The 15,209-nt window shown below is 43.1% G+C and overlaps 1 protein-coding gene across 2 annotated transcripts in view; it reads right to left on the reverse strand.

The window, feature by feature from the left end:
- Nucleotides 1–15,209, reverse strand: part of ASTN2 (astrotactin 2) — a 668,892-nt gene that overhangs the window by 296,986 nt on the left and 356,697 nt on the right. For both annotated transcript variants that reach the window (XM_014528918.1, XM_005880933.2), the window contains exon 12: nt 6,259–6,447. In XM_014528918.1, the coding sequence (XP_014384404.1) occupies nt 6,259–6,447 (189 nt within the window). The remainder of the gene's footprint in view (nt 1–6,258; nt 6,448–15,209) is intronic.

The raw sequence follows: 15,209 nt of genomic DNA on the forward strand, positions 1-15,209 counted from the left end.
AGGAGGCAGCTGATCAGTGTTTCTCTCTCATCACTGATGTTTCTCTCTCCCCCTTTCTCTCTGAAATCAATTAAGATATATATATATATTTTTTTTAAGAATTGAGGGGAGGGGATTCCGAGAGTGACCCTGCATGCTCACCAGGACCAACACAGAGCAGCGCAAGGGATTAGTGCCAACAGAGCTTGATCTCATTTACTGGGTTCAGGGGCAATTCGGGTGCGATCTTTGACTCTTCATGTTTCCACAGACCTTGACAGTTTACTAGAGACTTTATGTCCATGCATCTCCGTCTGAACTGGACTCCTCGTCCAGAACTCTCCTGGCAGCAGCCAGTCTCTTAAAACAACCCTTACTGCCTCCTGGAGATAAATTCCCTTGTGACTGTAGTATCAGCTCTGTGTCTTTTTATTTTATTTTACTGTAGAGAGTAAGACGCATGCTGTTCTCTATCACTGGAGGCCTCTCCTTTAACCCTTCCATCTTTCACACCTCTCCAAACCTTTCCCCCTCTCCCTCTCCATCTCTTTAACCCTGCCCCCGGTCAACATCACTTTCATTCCTTCTGTGCTTGCCCGTCCCTGCTGCGGCCCAGACTCTCACTGAACGCCTCCTCTACTTTGGTCTCTCTCTATGTCCTTTCTCTCTCTCTCTCTCTCTCTCTCTCTCTATGCCTCCTCTACTTTGGTCTCTCTCTATGTCTCTTCGCTCTCTCTCTCTCTCTCTCTCTCTCCGACTGTTCCCTTTATCACTCTTGCCCGTCTCCATCTGTGTGTGTGTGTGTCTCCTAGAGTGTGCCACACTTAACCTTCACACTAGGTGGCTGGCTGATAACTCCTGGACTTGTCAAGGTCCTAACCATATCTACACGCTCATCTCCCAGAGACAGGCGGCACCCTACAGGTGGCTACCTGAGGACATGGCCAGGAATGGGGTCCTTCCTGCAGAATCAGGCACATGGGGGGCTTTGCCTCACACCCCTCCTTGGTTCTGAATCTGACATCTCCCTAGTGCCCTTGGGTCCTCCCTCTGCTGAGTCTCACCACATGCTAACAAGGGCTATTTCCAAGTTATATGCATCCCTTACGACAGAACCAGTAACCAGGAAACTGGTTTGGGAGTCAGAAACTCTAACTTTTAATGTCGAGGGGCCCACATCAAGGTGACCACTGGGCAAGTTATAGTGGTTCCTGGGCCTCGGTGTCTCCATCTGCACCACAAGGAGTCAGTTCTGAACTGGTTAATCCTTAAATGATTGTCCAGTTCGGAAACTTGGAACCTGAGACTTTTTCCAAAGCAGAAATCTGGGATGCTCTTTTGGAGATTCAATAGAGGATGTGAGAATGCAGACCTGTCTCCTCTCAGAGTTGCTAGGTGCAGGGATCTGGGCAGGGGCAGGGAGAACTGAGCAGAGCTGTAGCGTTCACACTGGGGATTCGGCGGGGAGAGAGTTAGAAAGCCCAGACAAGGCAGTTGTCAGGAAAGGAGGCAGATGGCAGGACAGCTGGAGGGGTGCCTGCTGGCTACTCAGGAGGCCTGGACTGGAGATTACTTGCAGGAGGGAGGGAAAGGAGGTGAGAAATGATGACTGCCTTTGATGCTGAAAAATCTGCAGGCCTGCCTTCTGGAACTTGGGGGACAAGGGAACTACAATGCTCCCCTAAACCCCCATAACCTGTCCGGGGCTCAGGGAGGGAGACTTGAAAGAGGTGAATTTAGACTCATCAGAACTGCCTTAGCAAGTGGCTCCAAGAGGTGACGTGGTCTGGAGATGGAAATAGTTGCAAAGAAAGTTTAAGTGAAGCCAATGATGAGAGAGCTTACGAGAAATGGGCTACTCTGAGTTAATAATAGTCTGGGAAGTTCTCTAAATCTGGAGGCTGTTATCCAAAGAAAAAGAGTGGGCTGTTCACTATACTCCCTTCCAGGAGCAAATCAGGGCAGACACAGACCCTGGCTATTCAGAGACGCCTCAAATTGAATGGTTGGGAACAATGGACAGCATGTGAGGCTGAATTAAAAACGCCTCATGGGGATAAAACTGTCTGAGCCTGGAGACTCCCCCGTCAGGCTTTAAGGAGCCATGCTCTCTCCTCCTGCGCAGTCTGTTGGGAGGAGGAAGGCAATCCCTCTGGGCCATCAGGAGATCTTGATCATGGGCTAGCTCGGCAGTGACTTGCTTTGTGACCTTAGCCAAGTCCCTTCTCCATATATAAACTAAGACCCGGGGATTCCATGAAGCCATTCAAGATCTAACATCTTGCCCTGGCCAGTGTTACTTAGTGGTTAGAGAGTCAGCCTGCACACCAGAGGGTTAGGGGTACAATTCCTGGTCAAGGGCACGTACCTGGGTTGCAGGTTCAATCTCCAAATCTCCAGCCCTGGTTGGGGCACATACATGCAGGAGGCAACGAATCAATCTCTCTCTCCCTCTTCTACCTTCTCTCCCCACACCCCCCTTCCCCCTCCCTTTCACTCTCTCTAAAAATCAATGGGAAAAAAATCCTCACTCCTCAGGTAAGGATTAAAAAAAAGATCTAGCATCTTACTACCCAATGGACCAAGCTAATCTTCATACAAGAGAATGAGAGCTAGTGCATTTGGTCACTTATCACATGCAGCCACTCTGATGGTAGCTGTGAAAAATCAAACCACATAAAACATACAATGTGCCTATCACAGTGCCCGATACCTGATGCAACATCCCTTTATAAGAGGAGGCAGGAGGACTATGCTTGTCATGTGTGGGACCAGGGTTTGGAGCAGGTCTTTCTGGGGATCTGTTTTCCTGACTCTACCCTCTGCTTATCCATATGTCTGAGCTTCTTCCTGGACAGGAAAATGCCCTTATGGCTCTTTTCCCTCTTCCAACTCCTCATCCTCTGAGAAGCCGTTTATCAAGACATCGGTTGCATTTTTACACACTAATAATGAACTATCACAAAGGTAGACTAAAAAAAAATACCCAATCCCATTTACAGCTGCATCAAAACATACAATACCTAGAAATAAACTTAACCAACAAGGTAAAAAATCTGTACACAAAAATTGTAAGACACTCCAGAAAGAAACTGAAATAGATACATACTGGTATAAATGGAGGCATATGTCAAGATCATGGATAAGAAGAACTAATATCATTAACATGTCCATACCACTCAAAGCAATCTCTTGACTCAACGTAATTCCTATCAAAATACCCATGCTGTTTTTCACAGAACTAGAGCAAAGAATCCAAAAATGTATATGGAACCACAAATCATTCCTTATAATTCCTCTCAAAACGCTTCCCATGGGAACTCCTTGGAAATCACTGGCATTCCTTGGAACACCATTTTGCAAATTAAATTTTCATATATTTCTTTCAATAGCGTGAAATCTGCAAGCTGGTAAATTCCTTTCTCAGCTACAAGGGGCAATTTATTTTTTTTCACACAGCATTATTCTATCCATCATGATTCTCAAGGTAGAGTTTCATAGATTTTATTAAAACAACAGAAAACCAGTATTGTAAAATCTCAGTGTCAAGTAATTCATCCAGATTGTCCTTAAATTTCTCCCAGAGTTTTCCCAATAAAGCAGCATTCAGCTTCTGCTTAAGCCTCTGAGTAGCAAAAAGCAATTTGCTGGGAACTGGAGGGCTTGGCTCAGCCACTAAATTGCTGTGTGGCTGCCAGTCACTCTATCACCCTTGACTGATCCTTCAACCTTACCCTTTTGCCTGCAATTGCTCATTATACCTCACAACTATCTCCCAACATTCCTTTTTATCTTCAATATTATTCCCATCATCCTGCTTCAAGGTGGCTTCAACCACAGACACCTTATTGACCCTCCATTCCACTCCTCCTGCCCCCTCATCACAATCTACTTCAGAGGCAGCCACCACAAGGGTGGAAATTACAATGCAGTCAAGACATGCTCCCCTCCCTTAACCAGTAAGAGCCCTCCCATCTGCTATTAGAATAAAGACCAGGCCTACAAGGCTCCTGTGACCTGCCACCGATTACTGAGCTGGTTTTGCTGCATACCATCCCCCCTCATTTGCTCAGCTCCAACCTCACCAGCCTTCATTGCCTGAAGTTTTAGAGAGTTTTTCCTTCTCAGAATATATGTCTCTGCTTGAGACCTTTTCTAAGGCTAACTCCCCCTCATCTTCCAGGTATTAGTTTAATAACATGTCATGTACAAAGTAGACCCCAAAGCCTTATTACTGTGTTCTAGTCCAACAGATGTGCTCCGCCCCTCTCTAAACTACACCCAACTGCATTAGATCCCACTGCCGATTGCTTTCCTGGAACCCTGTATCTTAACTTCCTAGTACCTACTGCAAATTAAGTAAATGCAGAAGATCACAATCACACACACACACACTCACTCACACATTCACAGTCACACACACACTCACTCACACATTCACACTCACACATTCACACTCACACACACACACACACACACACACTCACTCACACATTCACACTCTCACACACACACTCACACTCACACATTCACACTCACACACATTTACACTCACACATTCACACTTACACACACACACACACACACACACACACACACACACACAGAATACCTAAGCACCACAGGGTATGGGGCCATTTTCATCTCATTTTCCACTGTATCCCAAGTCGCCAGCATGGGACCTGGGACATATTAGGTGCTCAGAGTGCGTGCGATCACTACCTAGGTGAACGCTTTTAGGGAATTCACATTACATTTCCATTCTAGTTCTATGAAATGGGAAGCGATGAGGTGTGCTGAGCTAGAGGGCAGGAGCAGGGCTTTGGAGCCAGCCAGGCTGACATGTGAGTCCTCTCTCTCTCATTCGATGGTGACCTTTCCCTCTCTGATGTTAACTGTTCAGGTGTGAAATGAAGGCCATGGGGCCTCCAAGGGTTTTACTGATGAAGCTAAACTGGCATTCTCCTGGCCCTCCCTCTCCCTGGAGGGGGGATGTGGGAAAGCCACTAGACATTTCCATTTCTTAGCAGGGTAAAGGGGGTGATCACAGTCCCTGCTCCCTAGGACCATGGTGAGGATGACATGACATAATGGGTCAATGATGCTAAGAATGCCCTCCACATGTGCTGAATTAATGTTAGTGGCCCTTCTTCTTATCATCATCATCATCATCATCATCATCATCATAGCTTGATATATAGTAATTCTTAATAAATAGCAGCCATTATTACCACTCCAACTACAATAACCACTATTATTAATCTGATGATGGGATAAGGATGACAATTTCTATAAGGGTGATGTTTCTTACTAGCTCTGACTTTTTTTGGTAAAACCTCAAGTGGTGGGGAGAACCTGCTTTGTAATATCCTGTCACAAATTCATGCAAAACTACCTAACAGTATAGTTGTTCTTTTTAAAAAAGAGAATTTCTTATACAGGGAATAGTTCTTCTCCCTCTACATCTTATGGGTCTTCAGATTCAGGCATGGATACATCCCACTCAAGGTCTTTCTTCTCCCAAGAGAACAACCTGTTACTTCAACCTTCCCAGGGGGCCTTTCTCAATGAGACTGCATGTCCAATCCCCATATCATTTGGCCAACCCAGTTCCAGTTCTGTTTGCTCTCTAAGAGAGTAGTCTCATAATTTAGTTTCTCATGTGCCCCTGTATTGGTTAACAGGGAAATGGGTCTTTGACATATTGCTAAGAAAAATGTAAAGGGGTTTCTAAATAGCTTTACAGAGATTTGGTGCGTGCGTGCATGTGTGTGTGTGTGTGTGTGTGTGTGTTCGTGTGTGCGCGCGCAGATGGAGGAGAAAGGAGAAGGAGAGGTGTTTTAAGAATGCTCAAGAAAATATTAATTTTGCGTATCTCTGGGTAATGGTAATTTTATTTTCTACTTCATTAAATGTCTTTATTTTTGAACTGCTTGACTAGACTACACAGGACACTTATTTTGTAATACACTGAAAGATTAATTAAATTTTTAAAAAAACTCCATTAACTATACTTACAGGAGGATTTTAAATTAAATTGAAAATATGTGGACAGAGTTAGAAAAATGGGAGGGTGGGATGAATAAGGGCTAGCTAGGTCAGAGAAGGAACCTCATGGATTGAATTTTCTGACTTCTAACACTCATGGGCGGGCGTCAGTGAGCTTGGGGAGATGCTTGCCCGTGTAAGAGGACTCGGTTCAATGGTGCCCATGGCTCCTCCCGCCCATATTTTGGGTCAATGACTCAACCAGTGAAGTGCCAAGGACGGCCCCCATACCTAAAGGTCATCTGGAAGACTTGGCCTTGGTTCACATGCTGGGTCCGGTTGTTGTAGCCATGTAGCATCTCTCCAAAGAGGGTGTCGTTGAATTTGGAGTCGGGCTTGAGGCACTTGGGGCCCTCGCAGACATCGGAGAGCATGAGGCAGGACTTCCCATCGGGCGCCAGCTTGTACTCCTCCACGCAGCTGCGTGACAGAGCAGAGCCGAGAGTTAGCGGCGTGTGGGGATGCCCCCGCAGAGGCGACCTGAAACCGAGGCCTCCTTTGCCTGCAAAACAAGTCAGAGTTTAGGAATGGAGACAGCTCTTCTGGCAGGAGTCTATCTAGGGCACAGGTGTCTTGAGAGAAGCACATTAATCCTGCAAATCGGTAAATCCAAGGGAAGTCATTTGTAACATTTCGGAGGAGCCGAGGGGAAACCCAGAGTGCACATTCATGCACAAAGGAAATTTAAAACGGTTTTCCATGAGCACACAGACTTCCAGGAGCATGACAGACCATTTCACTGGGAATCATCAACTAGCTCCTCAAACCGGAATCTATTCCCAGTGTATCTGTCGACCAAGGTGAAAGACTAGTGCAAAAACAAGGTTTTTATTGCCCTGGTAGCTCAGAGGGGATTCTTCCAGGACCACGGACAGCGCAGGCAGCAGCTGCCACTTCTGTTCAATTAGCAATGTTCACAGCCTCTGCTGGCCTGTAAGGACCAGTCCTGACAGCACCAGGGCCCTGGACATACCTCTGCAGCAGGGCGCGCTCCTCTATGGACCAAAGAGGCAGCTGAATGGGATGTGGAAGTAATATTTGCGATGTTTGGGTTTGCAGTGGGAAAGGAATCTCTTAAGAGAGGCATGGGGAGAAGGGAGGAAGCATAAAAACCAGCCCCTGACAAACAGCAACCCAGAAACGGGAATTCTTTGAGTGTCCACCTGTTCATGGTCCTTTGCTACACACAAGGGATAGAGCACACATAATAAACAAGAGCTGGACAATTGGAGAAACTGTATCAATATCATCTCTGTGTCTTTGGACTTCTCTAAGCCTTGGCAAGTCATTTGACTCTCCAATCTCCAGTTTCCTCATTTGTGAAATGGGGTAGAAACTCCGACCTTCATTGACTAGGATGCTATGAGGTCCCGTGATACATTGGATGCAAAAACACCCACACAGGAATTGCAGGTAGTTAACAAGGTAATTGTAGGAATGGTGGCAATGGTGGTGTTTCTATTTATTGAGCACATACGATCCACTGGGTACTTTGCATATCAATATTCGATCATGAAAAAAAAAGTAGTGTCATCATTCCTGCCTTACAAAGAAGCAAAATGAGGAGCCAAGAAATAAAGCATGTCATGCCAAAAGTGGCAAAGCTGGCAATCAAATGCAGGTCTCTTCCAACCAATGTGCAGTGGGAAGGTCCAGAAGAAGGCGTGTCCTGGTGTCCTGGTCATGTCTATTTCCCTTTCTGCTTGCCTGTGTTACATGTAAGCAATTAACCTTCAATAAAGTTGCAGTACAGCTAAAGCGAGTTCTAGAAACATGCAGAGTATATAATAAGGACTTGAAAAAGTGTAAATCCATGTATGCCAGGAACTTCCCAGCAAATATGAGAAATGATTTACACACTCATGATTAAGTACACTTTTGTTGTAAATGATTTAATATTACCAAAGCTTACAGAGCAAAATGTGGAAATTCCTCATTTCCCACGCCACATATATTTTACTTCCTGTTCTAGCGGTCATCATTGTTAACTATTATGTATTCTTCCAAAGTTTTATCAGTGCATTTAAAGATACACATTAAATATAATTTATATATAAAGTATCCCCTCAAAATGTATACATACTTTAACAGATAATCTATTACATTTTAAAAAAGAAATGTAATTTAATAAGCACCGCCTTTGTAATTATTCAAAGTGTGTATACATTTTTGGGGACACCCGTGTGTGTGTGTGTGTGTGTGTGTGTATGTGTCTATGTGTGTTGTGAGACATGCATTTGTACCTAATACTATTTCTTAAAGATCTTTTCAAATCTGTATTCATAGAGATCTTTTTAATAGTTATTTGGCATTGCACATTATAAATGTACCAGAATGCTTTTAACTAATCTTTATTGATGGGCATTTTGGTTGTTTATAGCTGTTTGCTATTACAAACGGTGCCATAATAAAGATCTTTGTACATATATCACTGCACGTGTGTGCATTTCTGTAAGAGAGATTTCTAGAAGAGGGATTGCTGGGTCAATGTTTTAGGAATTTTAAAATTTTGATAGATCTTTTAAATGACTGTCCTCAGAGACTCTACGAGCTTACAATCTGTCACTGATGAATGAGAGAGCCCATTGCCCACATTTTTCATGTTCATTACTGCCGATCTGGGATGGGAGAAAATAGCGCACTTTTGTTGGGATTTGCATTTCCTGATGACTGGTGAGGTCCACTATCTTTTCATGCCATGTTCTGTGTATTTCTTCGTCTGCAGATTGTCCGACCATATGCGTTGACCATTTTTCTATTGGAATTCTTACCTTTTTCCTTACTGACTTGTAGATGTTTTGCCTATTTTGTGAATAGTGACCCTTCTCCTTCCATATATATTAACATTTTCTTCCAGTCTGCATTTGTATTTTATTTATTTATTTTTTTAAAATATATTTTATTGATTTTCTACAGAGAGGAAGGGAGAGAGACAGAGAGTTAGAAACATCGATGAGAGAGAAACATCGATCAGCTGCCTCCTGCACATCTCCTACTGGGGATGTGCCCGCAACCCAGGTACATGCCCTTGACCGGAATCGAACCTGGGACCCTTCAGTCCGCAGGCTGACGCTCTATCCACTGAGCCAAACCGGTTTCGGCTGCATTTGTATTTTAATCTTGCTTTTAAGATCTTATACCCTCTCTATCCTGGCTGGTCCTTTATTGTTTCTGAATTTTGTGCAATGCTCAGGAAGCCACACAATGACAAAACATCTTCCTTTATATTCTTCTAATATATATAGTTTTTACCTCTTTAGTTCTTTAATCGATGTGGAATTAAATTTTGGGCATGGTACAAGTGGTTCTTTTGACTCATTTTTATAATGAGTACTAATGACCTGAGGGTCCTTGCTTTCACTACTTTGAAATGCTGTTTTGTCATATACTACATCCCTATGTATACCATGTATACACCGTTGGAGTTTTCCCTATTGAATGATCTGGATATTCCTGCAATAATTCTACTCCAGTCTCATCACTATGGCTCTATACTGTGGTCTGGATATAGTAAAGTAAGTCCCCTCCCCATCAAGAACACAAATTTTCTATTCAAAATGTTCCCATTATTCTCACTCATTTTCCCCTTCAGATGAATTCTGGAGTTGGCTTGTGAAGTTCCATATAAAACCCAAGTGGAATTTGGGGTGGTACTGCATTGAATTTGTAGACTACCTTGGGGCAAGGTTTAAATATTTTTTCCCCTTTCAGAAGTATATATTAAGAGCCAACTGTGTGCTGGGCACTGCTGACCACTGTGGCAGGGGTGGTGTCACACGCTGGGTCCTCTTCCTGGACCTGAGCTGTAGACAGAAGTTCCGAGATGCCCTTGTAGCTGGGCTGGAGGGACCCTGTGACAGGACAGGGAAGGACGGCATCTGTGCTGAAAGGGCTCATGCCATGGCCAGACCCGGCTCTGTTTCTCAGCCCTCTCCTCTCTCGCCACAGCCAGCCTGGATCCAGACGCGTAGTGCTGGATGGAAGCGGGCTGCCCATTCACAATGGACCTCGCATGAACAATGCATAAAATCTTGTGTGTGAGCTTCCGTTTGGAGGACCATTCGGGAGAGCAACATAGCTTCTCTTATCCTAGCTGACTGATACAGCATCTTCACAGTTGTGAGTCTTCTAATTCTAGTTTGCATCTCCATTTATCAAATGTCCCTTTAAACCCTTCGCTGAACGTATGGACATTTGATCACAACAGTCTTGCACATCTCTTGTGAGTGTGCGTGGGGGGATCCTTCACAGGTATTTGTGTGATGCACTATGCTCTAGAGCAGCGGTTCTCAACCTGTGGGTCGCGACCCCTTTGGGGGTCGAACGACCCTTTCACAGGGGTCGCCTAAGACCATCGGAAAACACATATAGAATTACATATTGTTTTTGTGATTAATCACTATGCTTTAATTATGTTCAATTTGTAACAATGAAATTGGGGGTCACCACAACGTGAAGAACTGTATTAAAGGGTCGCGGCATTAGGAAGGTTGAGAACCACTGTTCTAGAGGTTACAAACACGTATCTTGGATCCAGACCACCGGAGTATAAATTTTGATTCCCTTCCTTACTGTGTGACCTTGGAAAAAATGCTTAACCTCTCTGGACTTCCTTTGTTTACCTATAAAGAAGTCCCCACCTCATCGCGCCACTGTTAGGAGGAAATGATTCATGTTTGGAATATAGTGTGAAACACACAACTCCCATTACTACAGTCTTCTCCACCTCGCAAGTAGGATCGGCTTTCCTCTTATGTTTTCCCTTATATTTTCCCGTGAGTTATTGCTGATGTTGAGGAGAGCTAGTACTGATTTTCATATATTGATTTTTCATCCGACCACATAAGGAACTCATCACCTCTAATATGTGGACGGATTTTTTGGGATGGAGGACTTTATATTTGCCCAGTTTGGGTCTGAGGATAATGTGAGCATGTGGACTATATTAGAGCACTGTCCTTTCCTTTCTCTGCATCGCTTTTATAAGAAACGATGTGGTGGGACCTGCCTATAATCCCCTGGGCTTGATGCCTTCTTTTCCACTGTAGCTCTTTAGCTCTCTTATCAGTTTATTTTATGTTATCTGTCAATTTAGATTTTCCACACCATCGTGACTCTAACTTGGTAATTTATATTTTCTAAGAAAATATTGCATTTTATCAAGACTCAAATTTATTGGTCTATAGTCATACACAGTATTCTCATTAGATGTGTTTTATCTTCTGTGCTTCCATGGTGATGTCCCTAGCTCGTTCCTAATGTGCTTATTTGTGTTTCTGTCTCACTCTCCATTGAACGGGCTTTTTTCATTTTATTGATGGGGCTCCTTTTATTTATTTTGTTCCTATTTTATTTATTTCGGCTTTTATTTGTATTAATTCCTTCCTACTGCTGTCTTTGACTGTGCTTCAGGATTCTTTTTATGGTCTCTTGAGCTGAAGGCTTCACTTGCTTGGTTTCAAGCTTTCTTGCTTCTTGATAAATGCCATAGGCTCCCAAGTATGACCTTGCCACGCCCTGCATGAGTTTGAAATGCAGCCTTTCAGCTCCTGCTCCTTTCTCAAGAGGCGGGGATTCAAGTTTGTGTTTTTCCTTATCCGGGTGTTACACTGAAGGTTGTCTTTCTGTAATTCTCAAGTAGTTAGATTCACTTGGTAGCTAGAGTGTTGTTAATACAGAATAGCATTGCCTTCTAGTCTGATAATGTACCTTGTACAATTTCAACGTTGAATTTATTGAGATTTCATGCCTCCTAACTTAAGGATGACACAAGGTGTCAAGTTCACAAGTATGTGGGATCTAATTAAATTTGACTTTAATAGAGGCTGCACCATCTAGCAGCTATAGGACCCTAAGGAACTCAGTAAGCTTCCTCAGGCCTCAGTGTCAGAATCTATTAAATGGGGTAACACTAATCCATATCACAGAGCTGATGTGAGGATTAGAGATAACTTACATAAAGGAGAGAATAGCGTCCATCCTGTAGGAGCCAGGGAATGCATCAGGCATTGTGACTGCCATCATGAGTGTTACTGTGACTGTGCTGTTATTACCTATGATTGTTACATGATCTATTAGCTCCCTGACGCTTCTCAGGGAATGTACACTTATTTCCAGTGGTTCTTGGGTCCCGGTTTCTGATGTCTTTCTAGATCTAGATTTTTAAAAAATTTATCTTTATTGTTGAAAGTATTATAGATGTCCCCCTTTTCCCCCATTGACCCCTTCTAGCCTGCACCACCCACCCCCAAGCTCTAGATTTCTTGAAGTCTGCAGAGCTGCCCTTCTTTGACTCTTTTTTTAAAAAAAAAAATATTCAAATTACATAATTGGGAACTTTTACGGGCCATTCATTGAAAATAAATCATACATATATATATATGTGAATATATAAATCTGTACACATATAATTACATATAAGTTACATGTATACATTATACACATACATGGATGCACACACACAATACACATCACATATGCAAAGCTTAGCCCTAGATTCCCGATTCCACAGCCTAATTTTTTTTTCTATATATGACCTGCTTTGCTCCTTATTACAACCTGTAGTAGAGAGAATAATAGTCCACAAAATGATCCATGTCCTAATCCGCAGAACCTGTGAATATGTTAACTTCTATGGCAGAAGGGATTTTGCAGATATGATTAAGAATTTTTGAGACGGGAAGATTATCCTGAATTATCTTGGTGAGCTCAATGTAATCACAGGGGCCTTATGAGAGCTTCCGAGGTAGACAAGAGTGCCCCAGACAGAGAATGAGATACAGAGAGAGAGAGAGAGAGAGAGGAGAGAGTCTCTGGCCTTGAAGTCTTGCCAATGCCTAGATTTTAGGCATCCTGACTGCCACAACTGTATAATAATAAATTTGTGTTGTTTCAAGCCATTAAGTTTGTGGAAATTTTTTGCAGTCATTAGGAAACTAATGCATAACCATCACAGGGCAGTACAGCTCCCAATTTCACATAAGGAAACTGGCTAGAGACTCTATGGGATTTGCCGCCCACGGAGCTATCAATGCCTTGTCAATAATGGTGGAAGGAAGTTAACCTTGGAGTTAACAGGGTGTGGGCATATGACTGTGTTAAGGATGACACAAGGTGTCAAGTTCACAAGTATGTGGGATCTAATTAAATTTGACTTTAATAGAGGCTGCACCATCTAGCAGCTATAGGACCCTAAGGAACTCAGTAAGCTTCCTCAGGCCTCAGTGTCAGAATCTATTAAATGGGGTAACACTAATCCATATCACAGAGCTGATGTGAGGATTAGAGATAACTTACATAAAGGAGAGAATAGCGTCCATCCTGTAGGAGCCAGGGAATGCATCAGGCATTGTGACTGCCATCATGAGTGTTACTGTGACTGTGCTGTTATTACCTACGATTGTTACATGATCTATTAGCCCCCTGACGCTTCTCAGGGAATGTACACTTATTTCCAGTGGTTCTTGGGTCCCGGTTTCTGATGTCTTTCTAGATCTAGATTTTTAAAAAATTTATCTTTATTGTTGAAAGTATTATAGATGTCCCCCTTTTCCCCCATTGACCCCTTCTAGCCTGCACCACCCACCCCCAAGCTCTAGATTTCTTGAAGTCTGCGGAGCTGCCCTTCTTTGACTCTTTTTTTTAAAAAAAAAATTCAAATTACATAATTGGGAACTTTTACGGGCCATTCATTGAAAATAAATCATACATATATATATATGTGAATATATAAATCTGTACACATATAATTACATATAAGTTACATGTATACATTATACACATACATGGATGCACACACACAATACACATCACATATGCAAAGCTTAGCCCTAGATTCCCGATTCCACAGCCTAATTTTTTTTTCTATATATGACCTGCTTTGCTCCTTATTACAACCTGTAGTAGAGAGAATAATAGTCCACAAAATGATCCGTGTCCTAATCCGAAGAACCTGTGAATATGTTAACTTCTATGGCAGAAGGGATTTTGCAGATATGATTAAGAATTTTTGAGACGGGAAGATTATCCTGAATTATCTTGGTGAGCTCAATGTAATCACAGGGGCCTTATGAGAGCTTCCGAGGTAGACAAGAGTGCCCCAGACAGAGAATGAGATACAGAGAGAGAGAGAGAGAGAGAGGAGAGAGTCTCTGGCCTTGAAGTCTTGCCAATGCCTAGATTTTAGGCATCCTGACTGCCACAACTGTATAATAATAAATTTGTGTTGTTTCAAGCCATTAAGTTTGTGGAAATTTTTTGCAGTCATTAGGAAACTAATGCATAACCATCACAGGGCAGTACAGCTCCCAATTTCACATAAGGAAACTGGCTAGAGACTCTATGGGATTTGCCGCCCACGGAGCTATCTATGCCTTGTCAATAATGGTGGAAGGAAGTTAACCTTGGAGTTAACAGGGTGTGGGCATATGACTGTGCACGCGCGAGCCCTTTTAGCCAATTACAACTGTAGTTTCATGGTGGTTTTCTTTTGCCTGGGGTGGGAAAGAGCTGTGGCTCAGTAGGAGAGGGAGGAGGGGGGAAGAAAAGCCTGGGGTAATTAGTAAGCCCCTAAGACAGTGATGGCGAACCTATGACACGCATGTCAGAGGTGACACGCGAACTCATTTTTTTGGTTGATTTTTCTTTGTTAAATGGCATTTAAATATATAAAATAAATATCAAAAATATAAATCTTTGTTTTACTATGGTTGCAAATATCAAAAAATTTCTATATGTGACACAGCACCAGAGTTAAGTTAGGGTTTTTCAAAATGCTGACACGCCGAGCTCAAAAGGTTCGCCATCACGGTGCTGTCCTCTCCTCTGTTTTTACTCTTTTTACTTATGCTCTCCCCTCTGTCTGAAGTGCCATGTCCCCTGCATGTCACCAGACTGACTCTTGCTCCTTTAAAAAGACTCAGCTCAGCCCCTACCCTCATTCCATCCCATCCCAGGCTAGGAGACTTCCCTGGAATCCCGAGTCCCTGCCTGAGTCACCGTCCCAGTACTTAACCCTTTGACTGGACTTGGTGATTTCTCCCACTACCAGGGGTGGGCAAACTTTTTGACTCGAGGGCCACAATGGGTTCTTAAACTGGACCGGAGGGCCGGAACAAAAGCATGGATGGAGTGTTTGTGTGAACTAATATAAATTCAAAGTAAACATCATTAAAAAAAAGGGT

Source organism: Myotis brandtii, unplaced genomic scaffold (assembly GCF_000412655.1).
Source record: "Myotis brandtii unplaced genomic scaffold, ASM41265v1 scaffold658, whole genome shotgun sequence".
NCBI lineage: Eukaryota > Metazoa > Chordata > Mammalia > Chiroptera > Vespertilionidae > Myotis > Myotis brandtii.